Source organism: Haliaeetus leucocephalus, unplaced genomic scaffold (genome assembly GCF_000737465.1).
Source record: "Haliaeetus leucocephalus isolate CR32 unplaced genomic scaffold, Haliaeetus_leucocephalus-4.0 Scaffold137, whole genome shotgun sequence".
Taxonomy (NCBI): domain Eukaryota; kingdom Metazoa; phylum Chordata; class Aves; order Accipitriformes; family Accipitridae; genus Haliaeetus; species Haliaeetus leucocephalus.
The window spans coordinates 2,411,666-2,424,176 of NW_010972573.1; the positions used below are offsets into that span (position 1 = coordinate 2,411,666).

At 37.6% G+C, this 12,511-nt stretch overlaps 1 protein-coding gene across 1 annotated transcript in view; it reads left to right on the forward strand.

The window, feature by feature from the left end:
* Positions 1-12,511, forward strand: part of KIAA1468 (KIAA1468 ortholog) — an 85,196-nt gene that overhangs the window by 69,150 nt on the left and 3,535 nt on the right. Inside the window, exons 27-30 of the mRNA XM_010585998.1 lie at positions 908-1,046; positions 1,990-2,106; positions 3,140-3,228; positions 8,064-8,134. Of these exons, the coding sequence (XP_010584300.1) occupies positions 908-1,046; positions 1,990-2,106; positions 3,140-3,228; positions 8,064-8,134 (416 nt within the window). The remainder of the gene's footprint in view (positions 1-907; positions 1,047-1,989; positions 2,107-3,139; positions 3,229-8,063; positions 8,135-12,511) is intronic.

Sequence of the window (12,511 nt, forward strand, 5' to 3'; positions counted from 1 at the left end):
GGATTCTGCTGTAAGCGGTAGAAATACTGTATTTTATTTTATGTAATAACTCCGCAATCAAATTTCTTCTTAAAGTCCTTGCAGCTTTTTGCAGAGTTTGCATTCTTCCTGTAATTTCAACATATTCTAAAAGAATGTGTTTGAGGAAATGTGAGTAAGAAGTCAGTGATGACTCACAAGTACTTGGAAGATGGATAAGTTACAATTTTGTAGCTTGGAATGCATGCCTATAATCAGTTTGGGAAGAATACTGTTTTGTTACCACACAAAAATTACTGTATCCGTTGCACTAATTATAATAAGCCTTAGACTATAGAGGTGATACCGCCTTCCAAAATGTATCAGAAAATGTTATTTTTACAACTGTGAATGCAAATTAAATACTTATGTCATCTTAGATATATTTCTATTTTCAGTTTTTCTAGCCTTTAGTTGAAGAAATCTTTTAAATTCCATTGATTTTTATGATGCTTACTTTTGCATCTGTCTTCTGCAGAAAATTTTTCAGCATACTAATTGAGATATATTACAAAAAAAATAACATGAATTCAGATCTAATTAAACAGGAAAAATCCAAAGATATTAATAGTAAGAGGGAAAATTTAATAGCAGGTAAAAAATGTGAGTATGAAAACCAAGGATACTTCAGGAGGAAAGACAGGCTATATGGAAGCATGTGTCTATAGTTACAGATAGATCAGATTAAAACACTGTTAACAGTCTTTAAAATGTAGAGCTACATTGAAGAGTTTGGAACATCCTGTCGGAAGAAAATTGTAAATTAACAGGAGGTCCGAGGTTTATCATCTGAAACGTGGAAGATTACAGACATGCTCTGAACTGACCATAACGGTTTCTAGCATCTTCATTCTTTTGTGTACTTTTTATTTCTCTGGGGATATTTAAGCTTCTGGAAAGAGTAAAAATGCAGCTGGCATCTTTCCTGGAGGACCCTCAATATCAAGACCAACATTCTCTACATACAGAAATCATAAAAACATTTGGAAGAGTTGGACCTAATGCTGAGCCCAGATTTAGAGATGAATGTAAGTTGCATAAGTGGGAAGATGCAGTCTTCCTCTTTCTGTCCCAAAGCTAATAGTATGCTGGTTATATTGACTCTTTTTGTCTTTACAAAAATTTTGATGAAAACTCTTATTTTCAGAGTTTGGTATGTCCCAATATTTAAGACTTTACTAATATAATTTTCACTTTACCTAACATTGGCGTGTATGTAGAAAACCAGCACCTGGTGATGAATGATTTCAGAACCAGAGGGGACTGTTCACTTCACTGCAGAGCAAATTTGAAGTTGTCTTTTTTAATTACTTAACATGTCAAATGCCTTCCTCTACCCCCATCCCCCATTGCTTCACCCCCTGCTGGCATATAAATTTCAAGTATTCCACACATCTTAAATGTAAGTGCATCCGAGATTAACAAAATGGCTTTTTTTTCATGGTCCGGAAATGTAAAGCACATAGAAGAGCAAAGTCGATTGTTAGACTGTCTTAAAGATACTTGTAAACAACACAAGGAGCTATCATGAATCCCAACTGCAGGCATCTAGTTTAGCAGGCGAAACTCATTAGAGAGGCTTCCTCTATAGGCAATGAAGATTTCTCATGGCATGCATATCTCTGTCACTAGCTTATCAGCTGTATTAATAAAATAGAAGCATATTTTAGACAGCTTTAGCAGCAGGAAAGTAATACTGTTGCAAAATATTTTCTGTAAACTGTTACTATTTCAAAAGCACTCTGAGGTACCCTTTTATTTTAGATGGCGTTACCACAGTTTTATTTCAAGTTTGAGTTGATCAGTTAAATCTGCAAGGGCAGTCCCATCAAAAGCCATTATTTGCAGTTCTTATTCCATACTGATGTGTGATGCTTCAGATGCCTGTGATTGCCACTTAGCAACTCTTTAATGCTAAGCAAGTCTACGGAAAGCAATTTCAAATACTTATTCCAATATTTACTTTTACAGTTGTTATTCCACACTTGCACAAGTTAGCCTTGGTCAACAACCAGCAGTCTGTGGATTCAAAGAGACTGGATATCGCTACCCACCTGTTCGAAGCCTACAGTGCTCTTTCCTGTTGTTGTATCCTTTTTCTAGGGGAAGTTTAGCTGTTAATTCTCTGGTGGGGGGAGAAGATTGATACTTGAGAAATAACTCAGTTGGTCTTTGAATGTGTGATGTAAAACATGATCTGCTCAGTATAAAGAAGAGGTTTTCACAGAAGGTGAATGTGGTGGGTTGACCTTGGCTGGATGCCAGGTGCCCACCAAGCAGCTCTATCATTCCCCTCCTTGGCAGGATTGGGGAGGGATAAGATGGAAAAAACCTCATGAGTCAAGATAAAGGAAGTTTAATAAAGCAAAAGCTGTACACAAAAGCAAAGGAAAACAAAAGATTTATTCTCTACTTCCCATCAGCAGGCGATGTCCAACCAATTCCCGCTAAATAGGGCTTCAGTATGCGTAGAGGTTGCTCTGGAAGACAAATGTTGTAATAACGAATGCTCACCTTTCTCCTCCTTTCTCTTAGCTTTTATTGCTCAGCAGGCATCACATGGTATGGAATACCCCTTTGGCCAGTTTGGTTCAGCTGTCCTGGCTACGTCCCGTCCCAAGATCTTGCCCAGCCCCAGTCTGCCGGTGAGGGGGAATGTTGGAGAGACAGCCTTGATGCTGTGCCAGCACTGCTCAGCAGTAGCCAAAACACTGGTGTGCTATCAACACCTTTCTAGCTACTGATGCAGAGCACAGTGCTATGAGGGCTGCTATGGGGAGTATTAACTCCATCTCAGCCAGACCTAATACAGTGGAACTGATGGATACTTTCAAAAAAAAAAAAAAAAAAAAAGCTAAAAAAAAAAAAAAGCCCTTGATCTTAACCAGTAAATTAGGAAAACATGTGAAAAGAAATGTATGGATGTATGAAATATATGGAATTAAATATGTTTAAGATCTTTTTATTAGTCATGAAGTGCCAAATGCTGCTCTGTTTTCTTGGGTTTTGCTACTGTAGCTTGTCTCTGTGTTCAGTTGAATAACATTATCAGAAGACAGAAAAAAAAGTAGTATAATTTCAGAAGACAATCCTTATAATACCTTAACAACCTGATTTTTAGTTATTTCAGAAGATTTAATGGTTAATCATTTTCTACCAGGACTTAAGTGTTTACGAACTGACATGGAACATCTCTCACCAGAGCATGAGGTGAGCAGCTATGTTTTCTAACTGAGTATGAGATGCAGGTGGCAGCAAAAGTTGAAATGTACTGGTATTTAAAAACAAAAGTTAAGGAGAGCTTAAGTGGTAGCTTAAGCATAGCATTTAGGGGGTTTTTGATAAGGAATAGGTCACATGACTTAAAACGCAGTAAAATCTTTTAAAATTTATTTCTAAGCCAAGGACCTCTGCAGAGAAATATTCAGCTCTCAGAAATGCATGTAGAAACCTAGATCTTTGTAGACTGAAGAAAAAGGAAATGTTTTTACCATCTGTTTTCTCATCAAAACAAGGATACACTAAAATCAATGGCCACAATATCACAGAATCGTAGAATGGTTTGGGTTGGGAGGGACCTTAAAGATCATCTCGTTCCAACCCCCCTGCCATGGGCAGGGCCACCTTCCACTAGACCAGGTTGCTCAAAGCCCCGTCCAACCTGGCCTTGAATGCAGATGAAAACTGGTGCAGTTCAGGAGAGAAATGATAGACAAGGATGAGGAAAGGATAGTCCTGAAATACATGGGATGTATTTCATATCTGGAGTACTTTGTCCAGTTCTGGGCTCCCCAGTACAGAAGCATGGACCTACGGCAGAGAGTCCAGTGAAGGGCCACGAAGATGATGAAGGGACTGGAGCAGCGCTCCTAGGAGGAGAGGCTGAGAGAGCTGGGGCTGTTCAGCCTGGAGAAGAGAAGACTCAAGGGGGATCTCACGAATGTGTATAAATGCCTAAAGGGAGGGTACAAAGAGGACGGAGCCAGGCTCTTCTCAGTGGTGCCCAGGGACTGGCCCAGAGGCAACGGGCACAAACTGAAACGCAGGGAGATCCCTCTGAACATCAGGAAACACTTTTTCATTGTGAGGGTGATGGAGCACTGGCACAGTTTGCCTACAGAGTTTGTGGAGTCTCCGTCCATGGAGATACTCAAAAGCCATCTGGATATGGTCCACAACAACTGTCTCCAGATGGCCCAGCTTGAGCAGGGGGTTGGACCAGATGACCTCCAGAGGTCTCTGCCAACCTCAACCATTCTGTGATTCTGTGAAGTGTAAAACGCAGATTATAATAAGCAGACAGGACAAGACAGGAGCTAAAAAGATCTCTGATAGAAGGAGCTTACAGAAACTAGCAAAAGAGAAGAGTTAGCAGGAGAAGCTGACTTGAGAAACTTGAAAATCTTGGCCATCTGTCTATGCACTTTTTTGTAAATACTTGAAGAGGATGAACACTAACAGAGATTGAAACACATAGATATTAAGTCAGTAGCTGAGAACGAGAGATGTAGTATAGTTGCATTTTGGGAAAATCTTGACAGTGTGAACTTTTCAAGTGACGGAGGAAAAGATTTAATCAAAATGTACAAAGGAACATCCTTCTGGGTTTTGAAGGTTAATATTGCACTGTCATGGATTACTTTGTACTTGAGAAAAGCAATTACTTTTTCTTCTGTTTGCAAAAGTGACTTGAGATGACTGTGTTCAGTAGGAGTTCTGCATTCTTGTACTTGGTAACAAAGTCCTTTCTTCCAGTTATATCTTCAGTCTGATAGCCTATAGTCTCATTCTTTTATTTTCTGTATATTATCTTTTTTTATAATATACAGTATGTGGAACTGGAGGTAAATTCATTTGAGGAACTTTCAGACCTAAAAGGAAATAATCTGACTTCAGAAGGCTGAGTCAGAAGGGACAGTAGTGACCTGAGCATCAGTCAAAGGCAACAGAATTGTACTTCCTTACCACAGGCAGCACTGGAGGAGATCTGGCAATGATACTCTGTATTCAGAGAGAGCTGGGAGATGTGTTGTGTTTTGGGAAGTCTAAGAATATATCTGAAAGCTGCAGTAAGCAAAAGTTGCATTTAGTTTAATTTTCTTTGTTCTGTCATATTCACTAATGGGATAACAGATAAAAATACTAATACTTCATTTTTGTATAGTAGTTAGTGCAACTTCTAAGGTTTAAGGGCATAGTCAAAGATGCCCTGAATTAGAACAAAAGAGCTTATTTGATTGAGTTTGAGTCTTGTGACTGGAGAAGGAACTGAGGGCTTAAATAGGATTAAAAATAAATAAGAGAAGACAGCTCTCAATCCTGCTTTGCCACATTCTGTATCACTGTGATTAATTGGCTTCAGGCATGATGCCAATTGCTTTATTTTTTTTGCCAGAGAGAAACATAAATTTAAAAATATTTACTTGTGCTCCAGTGGGTTAGAAAACTCACTACAGCTTTTACTGTAGAATTGGAAATTTGGGGCTTAATCAGCATCTTGCTACAACAGGATGTTTGTAGGCACCGTGATAGAGATCTCTGAGGCTTGGTTAGTTCTAGTGGCTGTCTTTCAAGCCTTCTGTCTTAAAATTATGTTTTCTGAAGTAAATGTGATTCACTGGTTCGAATAGTTATACATTTGCGTAAACAGAATTAACCCTTTTCTCATTTTGATCACTGTGGTGTTATTCACAATTCAAATGGCATATCAGTTACAAAAACACATATTCACAGAGCCTTAGCTCCTGTAGCTCTAACATCAGTACACAGTTTATGTTCATCTTGGAAATGTAACATTTGTGGAATTGGCATGTGATCCTGTCAGGCAGCATTTACCACTTATCCCTCATATTCGCTTTCCTTTCATTCGCATGAACAGAAGTGCAAGTTGGGCATGTAAGCCAGACCCTCTCATAAAGAGTGCAGGCATTTCACATACTTTGCCAACATCTTTAATTCCATGTCAAGTCCCTTCTTCCGCCTTCACCACTTGCCTTTTATTTCTTTTCAGAGTAATTGGATTTTGAGTTGCATGATAGTGAGGTATAATCAGTACTTGATAAAAATATTTAGTCCATCTACAGTATTGTTTATAATACTTAAGCACAGGTTCTGTCTCTTATATGTCTCTAAATACAGAGTTACGTGTCTAAAATGTCTCTCTTAAAGGAGATCTAAGTGATTTCATAGTCAGTCTGATGACCAAACAAAGAGAACCCAAGGGAATAGGTGGGAGCAGTATGTGCAATACCATAATGTAAAATTGCCATATGAGACTATATTTATACCTTTCCTCTCTTTTCACCCTGAAGTTCAAGACAAATTAATTTGGGGAAGAGGGAACAATTGCTCCACTTATCCAAGAATTATGTAGCCTTCCTGGAAGGAGCTGTGCAGTGGATGGGGGCTCCATCCTGGTATTCAAATGATTCTAGGTCCTTGCCAATTATTTTCCTCCTTGATCAAGACTTCATATTGTTGATATTTGGAACACCTAGATTCAGACAGATGTACAAAACAGTAGAAGTGCTCCAATGCACAGGTAGAAATGCTAAGTAACAAAAATTATGGCCGTTGTGCTTAGAAATTTCAGTTTTCTTTTGATACAGAAAGAAAAGCTTGCTTTTTCACTGGAATTTGGAATGCATTTCTGTTGTACCTCTGTACTCTTGAGTTTAAGTACTTGCGTAATTTTTTATGCAAGTGAAGGACAGCAAATTTAGCAGTAAGAGTTGTAGTCCTCTTAGACTCATACGCAGGTTTGAATGCTGCTTTCTGAGACATTCAAGGGTATATAACATCTGCTACCCAAACTGTTTCAAATGTTGAAGTAATACTTTTGGAGAAACAGAGTGAACAGTGGCACAGATCTGCAGACCGGGCCACATCTTATCAGGGTAATAAATGGTTTCAAAGAATATATTGTGCTGCAGCTGTTTAACAGGGATTTGACAGAAACCATCTTTTTTATGTATATAAATACATTTTAAAATAGTTACATTTGGTAGTAACCATTAGTGACTGATCTGTATTTTAGGGATTGAAATTAGATATTTTTTCCTTTATTGTATATATTCAGGTTTTGGTACTTAGTTGCTTGCAGCTTTTAGATTTTAAGTTGATTGTCTCAAAGAAAATGCTTAGCTTTCCCCTGAGCTGTGAGCAGAGAAAGTTTCCATTTATGCGGTGGGTACATATATATAGATGTTTATATTTTCACACTCTGCATTGCAACTGTTTTGCCTAAGTGTTTCAAATGCTTTTGTCTTAACGTTTTAAAACAGTACTGTCATGGAGCAGGGCAGGGAGTTATATACCTGTCCAATGAATTGTATGATTTCTTTCAAAGCCTGCTGCTGGGAATTGTTCCTTTATTTTTGGTATGCTGGAGAAATGTAAGGGGGGGGGGGTGGTTTTAGTCTTAAATATTCTGTGGAAACCTTTAACGTTGCAATTGCTTAAGTAAAGAAAAAACCCCTTGATTCATAGAAGCCCTGGCCGACACCAGTGAAATGATACCGAGTTTGCTTTAGCACTTCCTTTCCATTAAGATGCTGTCTCAGGATGCCATCACACTTTTTTCTTTTCTTTCCTTGCTTTTTCTTTCATGCATAATGTTGGTAAAGATACAAATTTTTAAAAGTACTTGAAAACTCTCTAAAGGAAAATAGAGGGAAGATGAATGTATGGTAAAGTTAATTGCTAATAAATAAAAGTATTGTTTGAAAGAAGGAAGATAAGGAGGTGTGTCATAGAAGTGAGTTTGCTTTAGCTCTATTTTGAAATGCCAAGGGAAGCAGGAGGGTGTCTTGAATTCCTGTAACTATTTAAAAAACATTTTCTTCCTTAAAAGTATTGTGAATGGTTTTGTTGTTGCTAGCCACAAGGCATTGTGAGATAGCTGGAATTTAAGTGCACTTGAAAAACAGCAGAGAAACTTTTTAAACAGTTCTGCTAATGTCAGAATTAGTTGTGGAGTAGATTTCATACGAAGTGTTAATGTAAAAGAAAAAATGTCATGTGTGTCTCTTCCGTCTGTGTCTTAGGTTATTTTAAGCTCCATGATAAAAGAGTGTGAACAGAAAGTGGAAAACAAGACTGTCCAAGAACCGCAGGGGTAAGACTTCCACTTCTCTTTTTTTTTCTCTGCCTCCAGAGTAATGTTCTGCAGAGTGTATTCCATAATGGTGTCCAAAGCTTGTGACCAGAAATCCTGCCCTGACATATTCTGTATTTGAAAGCAGATTTTAGGAACTTCATCTTTAATTCAGTTTGTGGTTGTTTCTGTCTCCAGTGTCAAACACGGGACAACACGTTTTTATCGTATGTTTGTTCTTGTTCTTGTTTTCCCGTGTTACTTTGTTCTTATCTTTCTATCCATTTAAAGAAGTAATTGAATTCTGTCCTGAACCTGAGAAAGCAGGGAGTGCTTGGCTTAAGTGCTTAGAGCAATGCATGCGGCACGCACCTTGCAACCCTCTTTCACAGGGGTGGCCTGCAGGCTGAAGGAGTTGTTCTGGTCGGGGTAATGTCCTGCTCCAGGCTGCTGTCCTTGCTTGCATGTGACTAGTGTACATGAGAACGGTTTCTCTGGTGTATAAACTGACCTGCCCATGTGAAAACACTGTTTAGTAAATATGTTGGCTTTGGGAAAATGCCACCTATGTTGCACTGCAGTAAAACACTCATTCTGCAAATGCACAGTAAACCCAGCTCTCCAGTGAGGCGTCAGACATGTGGTGTGTATGTATCAATTTGCCTCCTGGTAGAAGTGGTATCATATGTATGTGGCTCTTTCCTGATGACAAAAGAAGCGAACAGACCCACAAATTTGGAAAGCTAAGCATCATTATCATGAGGTGTATGTGTTCTTTTGCCTGCTTGTTGCCTTGAACAGCATACCAGCAGGTAACTTTTTATGGATTACTATATAACATAATAAATCCTTCGCAGTGTTGCCAGGAAGAGTTTGAGAAGAAACAGTAGGTATCTGAAAAAAGAGAATCTGTCCTTAGCCCTGATACCATGGGAATGGCCGTGGGAATCAAGAGAGTTACTGAAACTTGTTTATGTCATGCTTCCATACCTGTAAGAAATTTATAGAATTTACTTCTTGAAAGAGCTCAGGCAAAATCCTGGAAGCAACCGATAGTTTGAGAATGACTGAAATAGGAAAGGTGTACAAGAATTGAACAGAAGAGACATGGTGTAGAAAAAGAATCAGTCTCTCATGCACCGAATAAAATCTCTCAGACTTCACTAGTGGTAATTAGCCTGTTTACTGATGTAGTTGATAGTGAATGGAGTGTAGAAAGAACTGAATCCATCTGAGACATGAGCATCAGGTCAACTCTTGAAGGTGTACTAGAAAAGAACTGTAGACTTCTGAAGGGAAACTATTTTAAGACTGAAAATATCCAGGTTCTGCAACAAATCACAATCCATAGTGTATCTATGCTAATAAGGTAGTTGGTTCTGTCTGTGGCAGTACGATGAAATAGGGATTGTACTGACTAAGTGCATTCCAGTTCAGTGGCTATTTTCATGATGAAACAGATATTTCTTTGACATATTAGTTATTCACAGAATAAGAACAGGTTTATTTGACTTAATCATTCCACAGGCATATTCTTTGCTTGCAACATAAATAGCCAGTCAGTCAAGAACCAAAAAACGCATTCATTAATGCTGCTGTTTTTTCCCAGGGCTTCACTTTGTTACTTCCTCAAACTTTGTACTTTTGTCCTTATCCTTTCTGCCTTCTCTTAAATGGAGCTTTCTGGCATGCATACCTGTGTGTCCCATCCCCGTCCCCTGGTAGTCATACACTGAATGCCCATCCCCTTCCTGTATCCTTCAGATTCTTCAGCAGCTGTGCATTTGCTTTTTATTTTTAAAGAATGGTGAACGCTTAGCTTGCCTTCAGCTATATTAAAGGTTGGCACTTAAGCCAGCTATTTCCTCAGAAAACAACCTACCAGTAATGATTCTTGGCAAGATAGAAACTTGCTAATTGCCCCATTAGACATATCCTACTTTTTGCAAGTAAGCATTAGTTTTATCAAGGTCTTCCCTGTACTATGTACCTTGCATAGTAGATACCCAATAGGTAATTGTGATAAGAAAGAATTAACAGCCAGACTCTGCAGATCTGATGCTAAGCAATTGCTGCAGACTCTCACCAACCAACCTGTGTAAGGACATCTCTCCGCATAAGCAGTGACTTAATATTTTGACTAAAAAGTTCATTCATTTGAATCAGTTGCGTACATGGGCATCTGTTACTTTGCAAATATTTCCCCTGCCTGGGTTTTATGGACTCTCTTTTTTATCTACAGACTAACCAATATTCTTTTTTCTTTTTAATTCTTTGTGCAATAAAAAAAGCCACCACCTCAGACTTTGGCTGTGTAAAGAAAAAAATAAAAGCAGTGTATGTATCTAAATAGATAAGACTTTTATGCCTGATAAATGTTTTTCTGGAAGTAAATTAATTTATTGCTTCTTGAGCAACTTCTTGACAGCCTTTTAGGAGAGATCATTAGAAAAGATGAAATTGATTCCTTCTCAGGCAAACATACTGTGAAAGAAATTTTTTTCTCTCCCAGAATGCAGCAAGTGTACGCACTTTCAAACTGGTCTCTTTAAAGAACACCATTAACCTTAACCTGAAGGGTTTTTATTATCTTACCTCTATTAACTGAACTGTGAAACCTAAGGTTATGAAACAAAATTCCTTGGCTGAGCTCCTCCTAATTCTCAAGTGGTTCTCTTCAGTTGGACAGGATTTTTAATTTTTTTTTTTTAAATGTGTGCTTTTACCTCTCTCAAATGTTTTAACCTGTTTAGTTCATCAAAGCCGGTCTCTGCATGGCTAGAGTTTGAGTGATCAACTTCTATTTCATGTAGGGTTGAGACTTACCTTGCTTTAGCTTGTATCAGTGCAGACATGTTAACCTAAATCTAAGGGGTCTGAATTAAAATCCCTGTTACAGAAATATTTTGAAATCACAGTTAGTCCTATTAAGCCATTGCAGAAACAGATAAATGCAAACATGATGCAACATCCAGTGTATTTTCTTTTAGAATGCAGCTGCTGAAAACTTATATTTGAAAAGGATAAGTCTTCACAATGCGTCACTTCATTCTTTAATTAGCCTTCCCCTTTCTTATTCAAAATCAGGCTATTGTTGCAATCTTCTACCGTACAAAACTAACACGAAATATTTTACCGCTGAAGAAATGACCTTTTCATATATGTGAATATCTCCTTTTTCTTGCTAAGCTGTTGTGAATTTCAGTTCCTAATTTCAGTGTTAAATATATATTTGACAAAGGATTTAAATGCAGCTAGGAGATAAATTACTGATTTTTGTTAACAACATCAGAATGCATGCACAAAAATAAAACTGGATGCAAAAGCAACTGTAAGATGCTGTTGGTTATCTTATCTTTGCCCCTCACTGTTAGAAAAGGTTGGTCACAGAAATAGTTTTTAAAAAAAGATTAAACTTTGTCTTTCTAAATATTGGATAGCCACTTTTGGTAAACATTTTCTTCAGCAATTAACAAGGTATTTCAATCATGGGTAACAACTTACATTACAAACTGATTTTTATAAAATGTCCAGCATGAAGGTTTGTTTTGGCCTAAAGCTTTCCCATAAAACAGGTAGCATGTAATTCATCTAGACGCTGGTCAAAAATTTGATGTTTACACATTATTTTTGTTTGTGGGCTGTTTTTTGGTTTGGTTTTTAAATAACGAGTACATGCAAGGACTTTTCTACGGGACTGCTTGTTTCAAACAAGATATATTATTGCCTTGTTGGGTTCTCTGATTACTTTTTAAAGACATGAGACTCATATTATTTGATTTCGTATTGCTTTTATTATTATGTTTAAATGTTCAATTCGTATAGTAATAGAAGTACTTTTGAGGCATATTTAAACTCTTAAGTATGTTGAGTGCTGTGGATTATCCTTCTGTTTACAGTAACATAATATTAGAAAACATGAACTTCTAGACACTCCAGTTCTTAATTTTTAATTTTTAACATCAGATGGCTGATATCCCCCAAAGCTGTTTTGAAAGTCCATTGAACATTTCCTGGTTTTCCTCAAGCTTATTCAGGATCATTAGAATGGCAGCACAGTTTGCTTAAAACAACTACAGGTTTGTCACGAGTTGCTAGGCTTTCTTTTCTGAAGTGAGCAATTTTTTTTTTCTTAATGTTGCTAATGCTTGGAACATACTATATTTCCCAAATCATTTTCCCTTGTGACACACAACTCTAGAATACATCATAGGCTGGAATAGCTTCTTGTGATTACCCAGCTGATAGCAAGTATAAACTGTTATTTACATAATTTATATGCCTTTGCTTTATCATGAAATCAAGGGAAATTGCGCAAGAAATCCATCTTGGAGTAGTAGTTTTACCTGCTAAGTTTTATTAGCTGGAAATATGGGATTCCTAGTTGACTGTGGATGT